The 15,280-nt window shown below is 48.8% G+C and overlaps 1 protein-coding gene across 7 annotated transcripts in view; it reads right to left on the bottom strand.

The window, feature by feature from the left end:
• Positions 1 to 15,280, bottom strand: part of ARHGEF10 (Rho guanine nucleotide exchange factor 10) — an 86,777-nt gene that overhangs the window by 53,244 nt on the left and 18,253 nt on the right. For 4 of the 7 annotated variants that reach the window (XM_057537242.1, XM_057537243.1, XM_057537247.1 and 1 more), the window contains exons 3-9: positions 12,110 to 12,298; positions 11,189 to 11,467; positions 9,602 to 9,665; positions 7,079 to 7,155; positions 5,248 to 5,304; positions 2,963 to 3,126; positions 584 to 700 (exon numbers count right to left, since the gene is read on the bottom strand). In XM_057537242.1, the coding sequence (XP_057393225.1) occupies positions 584 to 700; positions 2,963 to 3,126; positions 5,248 to 5,304; positions 7,079 to 7,155; positions 9,602 to 9,665; positions 11,189 to 11,467; positions 12,110 to 12,298 (947 nt within the window). Of the gene's footprint in view, positions 1 to 583; positions 701 to 2,962; positions 3,127 to 5,247; positions 5,305 to 7,078; positions 7,156 to 9,601; positions 9,666 to 11,188; positions 11,468 to 12,109; positions 12,299 to 14,533; positions 14,731 to 15,280 lie in introns of all 7 variants that reach the window. The other 3 variants (XM_057537246.1, XM_057537248.1, XM_057537244.1) reach the window with 2 other exon arrangements.

Here is a 15,280-nt window from a genome sequence, read left to right as displayed (position 1 = left end):
CCCTTTTAAAACATCTCAAACAGTGGACACCACGACATTCACACCCAGCAGTTCTCAACTTTGTGGTCTCAGGAGCCCTTCACACTCAGAAAAGTCATCGAGCAGCCCAAACGGCTTTGGTTTACCTGCTTTATCTATATTATACTATATAAGGAGTTAAAATTGAGAAAAATGTTGAATATTTTTATTAATATTCATTTAAAAAATGTTACACCTGTTACATTTTGTCTCAGGTAACGTTTTATGAAAAATTACTACATTTTCCAAAACAACAAAAAAAGTGCATTGTTTTGCACTTGGGGGAACCTGCCTCACGTCTGGCGTGGAGACGGTGGATCCCACGTCCCAGCAGGCGTGGGTCACGCCCTGGGGCCTCCGTCCACACGTGGGGGGACGGGGGGGACGGAGGCGAAGGATACCCCGGAATTGACAGGAACTCGCCACTGCCCGGGTGGCCCTGGGGTTCCCTGGACCGCACCGTGAGAACCACCACCCCGGCAGAACTGGCCAGCTCTGGGGCTGAGTTTTCTCGTTAAAGGACAGTCTGCTTTTGCAGAAGCGTTTTCAGCGTGAACCACACTACCTTCAGTTCATGTTTGTGCTTTAGCTGCTGAATCTCTACCGCGCCCACCGCGTTTGCCACCAAATGTCTCATCTTTTTCTCATAGTGCTCCTTTAAGCGGGTTAGGTCATGGGAAAGCTACAGTACAAAGAGATACAAGCTTTTCACAACACGCTCTTTCCGGTGCTTTGAGACAATCTTACATTGAAAGGACTTGAGCAGCGTCTGGTGGGTGATGTTCACGCACCAAGGTCCTATTGCCCCGGGCCCCCCCTCCTAGCCCACCGGCTCTCGAGAAATAAACACATGAGTGATGAAAAACACATCATCAGAAGACAGACTCCAGGTGAGCCAGACTGGAGACTCTTCTATGCTAAACAAGAGCAAGTAAACGCACAGAAGAATGTGGGCACCATCACGCCTTTACGTTTTGGTGAAATTAAAATGATCAAAACTGTAGAACTATATATAAAATTATTCCATTGTGTCAGCACCAAAGCGAGAGAAGCTTGAATTCAAGATTGTATTGATGGGGGAAATGATCTGGGGAGGACCAGGTAGATTTTTAAGTCTCCAAACTGACATAACTTTCTCTGCAGCCCACGGGGATGAGGTGAAATCTTGTAATTCACTCCTCACGTGATCACAAACGTCTCCAATATGCAAACCGAGGCCCCCGCTCTTTAGTGAGTGTTTCCCATGTCAACCCAGACAAGGACACCTCAGCAATTGTTTTATAAAATCTGAGACTATGAGGTGAGTCTCAAATGACTTAGGGTGTTATTTTGGCAGTTTCTGAAATACGACTTTTTAAACCAGGAAACTTGGTACTCCTTAGAGCTGCCCTCGGGCCGCTGCCCCACAGGACGGATGCGTGCTGGACCCGGTGAAGACTCTGCACTCACGGCCGCCCGGGGCTGGCCCTCCACCGTCTCTGCTGCTGGGCCACCCGGCCTCCTCTGTCGGCATTGCTGGTGGTGCATCTGGGAACAGGGGTCCAGCTGGACGGCCAAGAGGGCAGAGTCTCCACTCAGTAATCGTGCCCACGGCTCAGGGGCCATCGCCTGACCAGCCCAGTTTGCACGTCATCTACCAGGCCCGCTGAAGATGAAATTGAGGAGTGTTTTAACCGTTCTCCAAGGCCCCAATGGGTGCCCCATCCTGCTGAAATCAGGCCCCAGTGCCATATTTAAAACCTCCATTTAAACCTGGAATGTTGGACTCGGCTGTAACAAGCCAAGTGTCACCTTAGTTACCAGCTCCGTTTAAAATTACAGCTGTAGCTTCATTCACTGGTTAAGTCTCAGCTGTAATAACTCTGGTGACAGAAGACAGCTAAGTTCTGGGGAAAGCTTGTTAGTAATATTGAGTAGCTGGGTTGACCACCACCAACTGGTAGATTCTTCTTGAGTTTCAGGACAAGATTACAGACTATGCAAACACTAAGCGCCCGCAGTAATCTGTCAGCCGCACTGACGTGGAGGCCACGTCCTGGGGCCCATCGGCCTGGTTACGGGGGTGCAGGCGGGGGGAGGCGTTACTGATTGATCCTGCCGTGACGTATCGATTCTGCCGTGATGACGAGGCACTAGCCACAGCCTCCACCAGCGTGCAGCCTGCATCTAGACCTCACACAGAAAGGACACGGAGCGCGCTGACGTGCCCGTGGACGGCAGTGTGAATCACCCCTTTACCGATAGCCACAACACCCAACGACACGAGTATTCGGGCTGGCCAGTCACCACTGGACACCGGCCACGTCAGTGGGGTGATTTCCCTCAGCAGAGCCTCTCTCAGGTTCCCACCCTACAACCTCCAGCCCTGGAATCCACTCCTGCAACCCGGAGCTTCTCCCTGGACCCTCATCTCGGGAGCTTCACACACACACGCTCCCTCCCTTTAAGGGTGCGCCTGGGCAGCTCAGGCGCTTTCGTCCTGTAACATCCTTCTGTAACCACGCTCTATTTTTATATCTTCCTGTTTGTGTTGGGAACACTGAGGGTCAAAACATCCCGTAAAGGACAGCAGGGCTGTGCTGTGTCCCACCCGGCCAGGCTCCATCCCCGCGGCGGGCTGGGCGCAGACAGCATTATGGGTACACAACACAAATATCCAGGGCTTATTTACGTAAATTATTCAAGAGAGCGAACCCACTTAGGGCCTTTGGAGGGATTTAGTTTATATAAGTTTAATTTTCCCATCCTGCCGAGAGATTCTATTATGTGAAATAAGGGGCGCCTTCTCTTTTGCCAACAGCCAGTGCTTTTCTCGAAGCACATATCAGCAGCTTAAAAAACGACTGTTTAAAATAGTACGCGAGTGAAAGTGACATCTTATAGTCCCGTCCACAGGTCCACGTGCGAACGTGTTGTCTCTCAGGCACACAGACGGGACACGTACTTGCTTTTTGTGGTCGCTGCGCAGGAAGGGCTGGGGGGCCCCGGCTCTGCTCTCCGAGTCGCTCTGCTCCCCATAGCTCTCAAATTCGCTCGAACTCCACCCGTACTCCAGGGAGCTGTTTCCACCTCCATCTCCATTCTCAACGTCATCATAAATCATTTCATCTGAATGCACAAATGCCGAAAAGAAATTTAAAACGTACACCCTCGCTGGCTATTGTTCTGTCTGTGCACGTTCGTCATCTGACCACATCGTTGGGAGCCGGCACCTCGGAAGAGCTTGGAGGAACGGAACCTCAGGTGTGGCTCCCCCCACCCCGGAAAGGCGCTGGACTGACGGGCGTGGGGTGACAAAGCTCTGATAAACCCCCAGCCCCATCCGCGTCCTGAGGACCACTGGTCTATGAGAAGCCACCACAATTATACCAAATGATGTCTTGCCCATAGAGAACGTCTGACAAAGGAAAATTTTTCTTTAGATCAATGTATGGAATAGAAACAGATTAGACATACAGACAGATTAACAGATCACAGACAGATGGATGATAGAGATATTCAAATATGAATGCAAGTGAAGCTTACTGCAAACAACTATAATTGTTGCTTTTGGACTAAAATAAGCCCATAGTACCTATAACCTGTGACTGTATTTAAATATCTTCATCACATCAGTCATCTTAGAATTAGTGAAGAGCACATCTGTTTACGCCGCCAGATACAATGCCAAAGGCACTGCCTGCAGAGGGGACACACCGGTCTAATAGAACAGCTGTCACCTTTGGCAGGGGCACCGCCAGCCCACCTTCTGTTGCCATTTGGTTTTTGAGACGCCAGATCAGCCCATCTGCGCTGGGAAAGGTCTACCAGAGAGGATCAATTACTCAAAAATGCATTTCAAACTTGGTTTTACAGCAACCTGCCTTTAGTCTCCACGTTATTTGCAGCAGGTACTTAAATAACTACCCCGGAGCACACTTATTCTAAGGACCTGGCAGGTTTATGCAGAAAGAGGGCCGAAGGTAAGCATTGGTCTCCTGTCATGTAGGAATCTCGGGAGGTGGCCTCCATTAGCTGAGGCCCTAACAGTGCTGGGGACCTGACAGCGTCCAAAGCATCTGTGGGATGAATAAATGAATTCACGCTTTTAATTAGGAAGTTTGCTGTCGGTTTTAAGAACATGTCCTCTATTAGGCTGGGAAAGTTCCCTCCTATCAGGAGCTTTTAACACTGGAAGGCATGGTACCAAGTACCTTCTAAGCATGTATCAGGATGAGCGTATGGTTTGTGTCATTCGCCTGGTTCTGTGGGAAATGACATGTAAAGAACCAGCCAATGTTGAAAGATACCTGAACTCTGGAGACAAACCTCCAGGGTTAGGATGGGCTTTGGCTTGTTTGCTGAGATGCTGCCAGACATGGTTTCCTGACATTTCATTTGGGGTGTCCTGCATCACGCCTTTCGGGCAAAGGGGGCTCTAAGTTTGTGCTAACACCCTCAGGGGGGTCAGAGGGGGTCAGTTCACTTGCTCACTACTCCTTCCTGCCTTCTATGGGGTTCAGTACCCCTTTCCTTGAACTATTCCTCTAGGGTCTACAAGCGGTCAAGCTCTCCAATCTGCGTCTGAGGTTGCCTGTTTCTCTCTTGTTTAAGGACAAGACTTTGGCTGGATGTGAAGATCTGAGCTGGAACACCAAGTTTTCTTCGGCACTTTGGGAACATTATCCTGCTGTGTCCCAGCCTGTTGAGAAGCTGCTGTTTTTCCCAAATTGCAGTTCCTCCCGGGTGACTGCGCCCTCGCTCCTGTTGCTGTTAAGATATTCACAGTGGGCTGTGCTCGGCAGTTGGAATTGTACACGTCTCGTGGCCGATTCATGCTCAACCTGCTTTGAATTCGTATTTCTACAATCCGGGAACTTACATCTGTAATTCTGGAGAATTCTTAGTAATTCCTTCCTCCATGACTTCCTGTATATCATTTATTAGAGACGTGCTGGCACTTCAAGCCTCCATGTTTCTTCCCTTTCCATTCATGTTTTTCACATCTTTAACTCTTCCTGCTTCATTTTTAGGGTAACTGAGAAAATTTCCCTACCTTGAGGGCTGGGATATAAACATGTGCACACACAAAACTGTACCGCACAACATCGATGAGACACCGTAAGCTTACAAAACGTGATGACACATACAGAGAGCTGTGCACCTAAGGTTTCTGCCTGCCCGCCTACATCCAGAGGGAAAGACGGTAAACTGCACCTCATAAAACTCCACCCCAGACGAAAATCAAACCTGGCTCAGAGTCTGAATTTTCTCTTGGCACGTCATCATAAATGGCTTCTTCCGGATCTGGAAGAAAAGGAAGGGAAACTTTAAAAACCGACCCCGACCGAGGGAGAGCGTCCTGCGCTTCACGGAGCTACAGACTCCTGTGATGCTACAGCTACTCAAGAAGTTAGTGTTATGATAAGGATGCCTCGTGGGGCCTTACCAAAGCACGAGCACTGTTTGTAGGGCAGAACACTTCCTCGGGATGGAAGGACATCTCTAAACGAAGCGGTTGTGAAATGTATCCAACAGGAGTTTTATGGTCTCCAAGCCAACTTATTCCATTATTTTGCATTTAATTACACATCTCTACACGGCTCTTTATAAACATTTTTAACTTTATGCAGTTGATGTGTTCTGATACACAAAAATTACAAAGGTGGCGTGCAGCCTCAGAAACAAAGGGGCAGCTTCACTGCTGCTGTCGGGTAGGAAGCTTTAAAATCAACCGATGGCTTCATCTCACTTTTCACCCATGCAGATGAAACGTGGCCACACGCGCTTATAAAAATGCTGAGCTTTGAGGACAAAACCTCTCAAACTGCATTATGTGAAACGTTAGCATCCTAGGAAACTGTAAGGTGTTTCCTTTAAAAAAAAAAAAAAGGAGGGATCCTCCACGGGCAGATGCTCCGTGTGCGTGTCAGTGGTCCTACAGGAGAGCAATGGGGTTGGAAGTTCATGCACATATTCGTTAAGAGCTCCATGCTCTACAGGGAAGCCAACCAAACTATAGGGTCCTCCATCCTGGAACCCACGAAGGTGACTGGTTACTAACCAATGGGAGACAAAATGACATAAATACAGCCTCGTCCTCCTCTGACGTGCGGCCACCGTCCCCTCCCCACATTCCCAGGACCCAGCTTCTTCTCGTGCTGCGCTCAAGCTCCCACGTCAGAGAGGCTTACTGTCCCGGAATAATGTTTCTCAACTGCGACCACGGTATCTGCACCCCCGTTAGACAGTGTCGGGGGCTGCTGATGTACAGACCTTACTTTCAAATACAGCTGTTCTACTAATAAAAACGAGTCACGGGAGAACGTCAGATTCTACTTGGGAAATAAAATTGCTTGAGGATAGTGAGGTGACAACTTAATCCTGTAATGATCCAGAGGTAATAGCCCCCTAGTAGAAGCGTCTACTTATGCTGAGTTGTTTGTTTTGACAATGTCATAATTAAAACCAGAATGAAACATTCCAGGGGAGAATTTAATCATTAGGAGATTGTTAAGATGGTTCTATCTTGTAAGTCAATCGTATAAGATAATTACACAGAAATGAGTGAGCCAGTGGAGAGTAAAAGGGATAATTAGAAAAGCAAGCTTCACTTAAAAACATAATAATGAAAAACAAGATTAGCTCTGCTTTCTGCAGCACACATGGAACAGAAGGTCTGCTGTACCGTCTGCTCAGTGGCCTGCATTAATCATCCACCGCTCCCTCTTCACAGTGGCGGCACGAGAAATCATCTCATCGGGGATCACGAGAGAGAATGCCTTGCTAATGCCTCAGTCCCCAAATCGCTAACTTGTATGACAAAAACCAAGATCTGCGCTAGAAAGAATCAATCAGGAAGAGGGAGACGCTGGGATGCAGAGAGCAGAGATGATCTGATGGGAGACAAAGTGACAGCTTCACGGGGCCCTGGGGAAGCATCTACACAGTCAGCTCTGGTCAGTACTTCAGGTGAATGGACGCAGGACAGGAGAATAATTGGCTGAGGCTGACAAATACACACTGTCCCCCGGGGGGCTCCGGGGTGGCCCTCCAGGCTCCCAGCGGCCGTGGTACTCACTTTCCATCCAGGCTGTATTGGCCGGATCTGCAACCCACCGGGCGAGGGCACTGTCCTCCTTATGGGCTGGATCTTCACTTAAAGAAAACACACCACAACATCAGGATGTTGAGAATCAGTGATGAAAAAGTCGCTGTGCGTGCAAATTGGGCACTTTCCCAGGTAGCAGTACGGGATACGCCAGGTTCAAGATTTCCTCCACAACCATATATAAATAAGTGCTTTTGAACGCCTACCACACACACACCACACGTCCAGCACAGCATCCAGTGCAACAGGACATGAAGCAATGTAGTCCCTGCCCCAAGAGGCCTGACTCGTCCTCCTGTTTCTCAGATCTTGCAGAGGGTCCACTATGTGCCCCAAACGATGCTGGGTTGTATGGACACACCCAAGTGAGACTTGGGCCTCTCAGCTCCAGCAACAGGGCGGACTTCAGTACAGTACTTTCAATATTGGATAGAAAAACCAGGCAGGAGATCAATAAGGAAACAGAAGTTGTGAACAGCACTACCGACCAACTGGACCCACGAGACCGCTACAGAACACACCCCCCAGGCTTAAGAGCTACAATTATAAAACTCTTAGAAGTAAACGATGAAAAAGCTTCAGGACATTGGTTTTGCCAATGATTTATTGGACAGGACACCAAAAACACAGGCAATAATATGAAAAAATAGATAAACTGGGCTCCAACAAAATTAAAAACTTTTGTGCCTCAAAGGACACTATCAAGAGAATGAAAAGACAACCCACAGAAAGGGAGAAAATTCACGAATCACTTATCTGATAGGTGGTTAATATTGAGACTATATAAAAAAATACCTACAACCCAACAACAACAAACCCAATTCAAAAATGGGCAAAAGGACTTGAACAACATTTCTCCAAAGAAGACATGTAAATGGCCAATAAGCACATGAAAAGATGCTCAACATCATTAGTCATCAAGGAAACACAAATCAAAACCACCACGAGATACCACTTCACACTCACCAGGATGGCGATGATTTTAAGAAGCAGGAAATACGTTTAGTAAGCTTAGAAAAACTGGAGCCCTCACACACAGCTGGTGGGAATGTAAAATGGTGCAGCTGTGATGGAAAAAAGTTTGGCTGTTCCTCAGAAAGTTAAACATAGGATTACTGTGTGATCCAGCAATTCCACTCCTAGGTATGTACCCAAAGGAATTGAGAGCAGGGACCTGAACAGATACCTGTACACCAACGTTCACAGCAGCATTATTTACAGTAGCCAAAAGGTGGAAATGAGCAGGTGTCCATCAGTAGATGGGTAGATAAACAAAATGTGGTATATACACACAATGGAATATTACTGAGCCTTAAACAGGAAGGAAATTCCAACATACACTGCAATACGGATGAACGTGGAAAACATGATGCCAAGTGAAATGAACCAGACACAAAAGGACAAATACTGTACAATTCCAATTATATGAGTTACCTAGAGTAGGCAAATTCATAGAGACGGAATGCAGAATAAAGGTCACAGGAGCTGGGAAGAGGGGGGATTGTAGGTAGGGTTTCTGTTCGAGATGATGAAAAAGTTTCAAAAGTAGATAGTGGTGATGGTTGCACAACAATGTAAATGTATTTAATGCCACCAGATTTTAAACTTTAAAATGGTTAAAACAGCAAATTTTATGGTATATATTTTTGCCACAATTTTAAAACAAATAATGCAATATACCAAAAACCACAGAATGGTCCACTTTAAATAGGTGAAATGTACCATGGTATGGGAATTATAACTCGATAGAGCCGTTTAAAAACAAAAAAATAAACACACCTACCATGCACCAAGCATGTTCCCATGCTAGGTGGTAGGTGCTCTAAGACTTGGTAAAACCTGGTCTTTGTCTTTGAAAAATTCAATCTAGTAGCAGAAGGGGACACAGAAATAACAGTGAGAGCACAAAGCCATCAATTAGAATTCAGGTGTGTGCACACAGCTGTGGAAGCGCAGAGGAGGACAGTTTCATGAAATGAGACATTTAAGCTGGGTTTTGAAGGGTGAGTAGGAGTTTGCCTAGGGGAGGGGATTTTCCTGGGAATTTCGAGCAGATGCAACAGCATTTGTGAAGGCAAGTGGCATGAAAGAAAGGCTTATGATCAAGTCAGTTTCAAGAACTTTAGATGAAAGCCGGGTTAGACAAAGTTAAAGATCCTTTCTCCCCCTCGGGATTCTGAGACCCTTCACAAGGTTAAGCACTCTGAGCGTCTCTGGCAGGGAGACGGGAGTGGCGTATCATCCAGCTCTCTTTGGCTGTGGACCCGCAGTTTTCTCTTTTTCTGCAAAGCATAATGTTAACGTCTTAAAGAGTCCTGGTGTTCAGGAAGACCCGATCTGGGGTCCCTGGGCGAGAGGGCAGAGGCTACGGAGGACAGAAAGACCAAGGGGCGGGGGAGGGGCCTGAGCAGTGAGAGCCTCGGAATCACTGCGCACGACATTTCAGGAAAAGGTCAGGGACTCCGAACATCCGTGGAAAATTAGTAAAGATACCTGTTTGTTGGATCCTCGGAACTCAAGGAATCCAACTGGCTGTCTTCTACTCCTTCCTGTGTCTCTGCCAGGAAAGAGAAAAAGTTCACATTGTTTTACGCCCGAAAGAAATGTTGAGGAAGTTGCTTTTTATCCTCAAAATGGTTTCATATTTTCCTTTCTTATCAATGAGGGGGTTACCTTATTGTAAAGATGATCAACTGATAGATTTAAGATTTTCAGTTTTTAGATCAAACGTATTCAAAATAGGATTATGATGAAGAGTGACACCCAAAGGTCTTATCAAACAACCTGAAATAAAACGGTGCCCAAAGAAACCAAGCTAGAGAAACACCATAATTATCTCCTGTTTCTTAAGTTTTCGTGGGAATTTGCAATTGTGATTTACTTGAAAATGTGTCTACATGACAAGCTCAAAAGATTCTCAAGGAAGAAGTACTGAAGTTGGTGAGATCTGATAACCAAACTCCCTGTTTTCCTCAACTGTCTTAACTGGGAAGGAAAGAACCCTCTTACTGAAGTTTCACACAAATATGCCCTGATCATGCTTCTGTGACGCCAGTGTCCTCGGGGCTACTCCTGCCCATCAGGACGTCCACACCGGGGATGGTCCTCACGGTGCGTCGCAGCACAGAACACGGAAGCAGAGCAGGTGAGAGAAGGGAAAACTCAGCCGAGAAGCCTTTACTGGGCTCATTCTGAACAGAACCGACTGCACTTCTCCAGAGGAGGGATGGTTTGTGTCTTCAGCTGCCCTCCTGACCTGGACGTGCGGGGGGTGGGAGGGGAGGAGGGAGTGGCAAGTGCCCACGGTCTTCGGCGGGACAACGGTGGGCTGCACACTCGGGCTCCGGCCGCTCCCACAAAGCTCCGCAGTCTGCGCAGCTTACGGACAACAGCCTGGAGGCTGGACGTCCAAGGTCAAGGCGCCGGCAGATGCGGTGTCTGGTGAGGTCCCTTGCTGGTTCATAGACCATCTTCTCTCTGTGTCCTCACTTGGAGGAAGGGCTGGGGGCTCTCTGGGGTCCTTTATCAGGGCCCTGAACCTATGCATGGGGGTCCATCCTCATGACCTCATCACTCCTGACACCATCACCTTGGGGGTTAGGTTTCAACATGTGACTTTCGGGGAGACGCACACTCTCCCTTTAAACCTAAAAACTCAAGCCCTGCAGAAACAGCTGATGCTGAAGCAACGCAGCCAAGGGTCATCTGCGAAGATGACGGCGGCGGCTGCTTAAACCACGTCCTCGAAGCTACACGCCTGCTCCTTCCCGCTAAGTGGAGGTGAAAGCCGTGGCTCATTAAACCAAAACCCCGGTCACGGAGCTGGGCCCCCGACAGCCGATATCACAGGTGCGGGGACAGGCTCCCTGCACCTGCCCGGCTTCCTGAGGAACCTCCTGATTCTCCCGACTCCTGCCCGCCTCCCGGGTCCTCAGTGTGCCTGCTATGCAGGCACGCACATGCACACACACAGCGCACACACGCACGCCCCAGGTGTGCAGTCTGCCCTGAGAGACGGAGAGCACCTTCTGCCCTCGCCATCCCGCCCCGCGAGGTGAGGCACAGGTGCAGCAGCGCTACCTGCGGGGCCCGTGGGGGTGAGGACGGGGCTGGAGTAGGCGGGCAGCAGCAGGGGCAGGCCGGAGGGCACGGCGTAGCCGCAGGGCACAGGCACCAAGTACCCGCTGGGCACGTGCAGGCCCCCGCCCTCCCCCTCGGCCTCCGCGTCCGGAGGCGGCGGCTGGTCCTCATGGAGGGGTGTGATGTCGATGACGGAGTAGGGGTTGACTCTCGTCGGGACCCCGGGTCTCAGTGGTTCCGCCAGGGTGTCTGCGTCCGCTCCCGTCCCATTTTCGTGTCCTGAGGGTGAGAGGAGACCGTGGCAGACACCCGGCCGTCAAGGGCACGGCCGACACGCCCTGCTGGGCCGGGGGCCCCCAGGTGACCCCCGGGCCTGGAAGCACTGTCCTTTGGAGCATCGGTGGGGTCAGCGCGACCTTGGGGGGCGGCACGCAGCCTGGCTGAGCCCAGGGAGGCTCCTCCAATGAGGCGAATGGGTGACAAGCTGCCAGAAGTGGGGGGTCACTAACCACGCGGAGAGGTGGTGACAGTCCCAACCAGACCATCGGTGAGTGAATAAAAGTCACCAACTCCACCCCCAAATTTTAAAATGTAAATTAAACTTCTACATTTCATCTCAAATGGCATTCTTTTGAAAAAATGTTTTATGCAACACAGTGACAAACTGGTGAGGCCATTTTTATTAGAAAGTAACAATACCGGTTTCCTCCAAAATATAAATAGAAAGGTAGGTAGACAAGACTGAAAATCACGAAAAATAGAAAACAAATAAGAGAATCTCGGCCAAACCTGAGTTAAGTCATTTCAGTTTACATCGTATCACAGAAACATCACAAATCTCGGGCTCCCGGACCCCACCTTCCCCGGGACGTTCCAACCCGCAGGTGGGCCGGCTGGTCGCTGGGCGGCCCAAGGACGCACCTGACCCGGCCGCGGTGTCGGTGGCGGGGATGGCGGTGTTGGCGGCGGGGCTGTCTGCTCCCGTGTCCCCTGCCTCGGGGGCGCCCGGAGCCCGTCTGTCTGCTTCTGGAGCTTCATCTCCGCTGTCGAGATCCAGCTGTTCCCCCTCCTCTTCCTCGTTGTTGTTAGTGTCGTACTTGACTTCACTCTCTGAAGTTTAAGATAACGTCAACCACAGTGTTAGCGTTTGTTACCGGGAAAGCGGCTTCCACGCTCCTGAACACACAGCAGCCAAAGTCAGCCAGCGACAAGCACCCAGATGGGCACCCGGAGGTGCTGGCGGCGCCAGGACACGCCCTCCCCCCACCCCGCCCCCCGCCGGGCTGGCCCACTGCCTTTCTGCTGGGAAGAGTTCGTGCCATCAGGCTTTGGGGCAGCGATCTGGGTTTCCTCTCAAAAGGACCCACAACTCACAGTCTGGAAAGAAAAAGCTGGAGAGACAGAAAGGAAGAGAAAAAGCACTTCCCACATTTTACACCCTGGACTTAGAACCACATTAGTACAAATCAACTTGGAATAACATTAAATAAACCACCAGGCGAGGAGCAACGTTTAATTCAGCAGTTCCTACGCGATCAGTATAATGATTTCATCCCTTCTGTTCATCCCGGCGGGCTGCATACCATCCTCACGGTTAAAATCCGCAGCTGTGAGCTACCTGTGTCACCTTGGTCATGGGAATTCTTTCCAACACTGCTCTCTTTGGGGGAAAGTGAGAGAGGATGCAAGGATTTGCTGATATAAGGGTTTTTACATGACAAACAATAAGATCCCTCATGCAGACTTTTAAAAGAAAAAAAAAAAAAGTCAGTTGAATTTAAAGGATCAGAACATTGTACCTGCCATAATCTCAAATCACTAGAGGATGACTTTCTTTAAAAATTTTTTTCAGGAAAAAAAATGTATATGCTGGAATTAAAATGTGAAATGGCATTAAAATCCTGGTCTACATGAGTTTTCTGTACATTATGTATATATATACTAAATAAATTACACTTACAAATATTTTGTTCTAAAAAGAAATGGGTGAAGGTGGTCACGGGGGAGCCTGTGTCTCAGGTCCCATGGTTCATGTTTCGTTCTGTGCCCTCCCAGATATTTTAGAGCCTATTTAATGCGAGATATTGTAAAGCTTTTTTCTAACAATTTTCATAAATTCACTTGTAGGTATATTTTATCTAATTCTCAAAGTCTGGCAGTTGTACGATGTAATCCCAAACAGGAGGTTTGACAAGAGAAAACCCCAGCATGTGGTTTGGAGTCCGTGCTCTCAAGAATCTCAACACTGCCCCGCGTGATTTGTTGTCACTAAGTCAAAACATAAGCTACTTTTTCCCCATCACTTTTGTCAGGGTATTTAATTGGTATTATTTCCCTGTCACATGTATTTGACAAACATGAATTTAAGGAAAGGATGCCAACTGTATTTGGAAAACGTTCTGAAAATTTTTATTTTTCTGTTGAAGAGATTTTTTGCTCTAATATGTGTTCGCCGGTTTATTTCAGTGAATAAACCGAGTACCTAATGATTTAGCAAAAAAAGAAGGAAAGAAAAAGGCAGGCAGCTGCAGGGGAAGGGGGAGGAGGAGAAATCCGTCAGTCCCAGCCCAACCCTGCAGCGCGCAACTCCTGGCAGACGTTAGGACCAAAGGCCACAGCCCACACAACTGACCAGGAGCCCCGGGAATCAGGATGGGCTGGCTCGGGTCCCTGGCACTCCCAGCGGGAGAGCGCTGGCCGCAGGGCTCGGGACAAAGGGCAGGGCGAGGGGGGAGCCCGGGAAGGCTGCCGCTAGGGTCATCCCTCCTCTGTGAGCAGACAACCCTCCAGGACAGCTGAAAACCCATTAACACCTTTTAAAGATATGCCACAAATTAACACATTAAGGGAAAAAAATCAAAGAGTATTTGTAAATTCAGAGATCAGAGCTAGGCATATTGTTCCTGGGGCTTGTAAGACCATAGCTGATTATAATATGCAAGCTTAACCCAAGGTATGTTTCTCTTACTTCAAATGAAGGCTATTTGTTTTTTAATTCCTTTTACTGTTACGAAGGAGAGCTTTAAGAAGCACCAGACTGCAAACAGCCCCACCAACAAGGGGCTATTCACAGCCCGTCCCCTGCTGCCTCTAGGCTCTGCGTGTCACAGCTGGGACCAGGTCCCAGAGCAGCAGGGTCCCGGAACAATGCCGCCCCCTGTCACCCGCTGGCACGCCACCCGCTGTCCTTCACTTCTGCCCGAGCTCGTCACCGGGCACCTGGTGAGGACTGTCCCGAATCAGCAGGAACATGGTGACACTGCTGACTTCCTTTCCCCACCATGACTCACTATTTTTTTGTTTTGCTATTAATCATAGAAAAGCTTTAGCTGGTAGTGACTTTACCACCATCAGAGTGTTGAGTTCTGCATCCTGAGACATCCTGGACCATCTTGTAATACGGTGTTTACATCCCGGAGCATCTTCTAACTTGACTCGCTGAGAGCCTCCAGGGGCCCCGCCTCTAGGAGCTTTGCGGATGTTACCTCCTGAGGGCGGGGCTGCTCCAGCTCCGTTATCCCAAAGGAGAAGGAAACCGAGGCCTGGAGAGATGCACACATGCTCCCGGTTATCCGCTCGTGCACCTCGGGGACCACGCTCAAACCCGAGCAGCCGTGCGCAAAGCCCTCGAAGCCGCAGCCTTCTCCGCTGCACCCCACTTCCTCCCAAATCCCGCTTTACCCGGACGATCTGACTTGTCGCCAAGGAAGCTTCTGGAAAAGGCACAGGTGCCTGATGACAGGTAACGATGGACATGGATAGAATTACCTCACCTGAACACGTAATGACACCGTGCACAGAATACTATGCAGCCACTGAGAGTGACAGCTGTGAAAGCCATGTGGTGACACGGAAAATACTTGTAAAGTTTCAAGCATGACATAAAAATGTATACTCAGCAATCTTAAAGATGTAAATTCAATGGCTGCAATTATGCAGAAGAGAAATATGAGGGAAAAGACAGAGAACGGATGAAAACACAAGTGTCCCAGTGGTGCTGGGGAGAATGGACCTCAGTGATTTCCAGCCCCTTTGTCATGTTCAAGGAAATTATTTTTTTAAAGATTTAATTTTATTTATTTTTGGCTGCGT

Source organism: Balaenoptera acutorostrata, chromosome 21 (assembly GCF_949987535.1).
Source record: "Balaenoptera acutorostrata chromosome 21, mBalAcu1.1, whole genome shotgun sequence".
NCBI classification, from domain to species: domain Eukaryota; kingdom Metazoa; phylum Chordata; class Mammalia; order Artiodactyla; family Balaenopteridae; genus Balaenoptera; species Balaenoptera acutorostrata.
The sequence above is the reverse complement of the archived record's forward strand: the minus strand, read 5'-3'. Positions and strand labels throughout refer to the sequence as shown.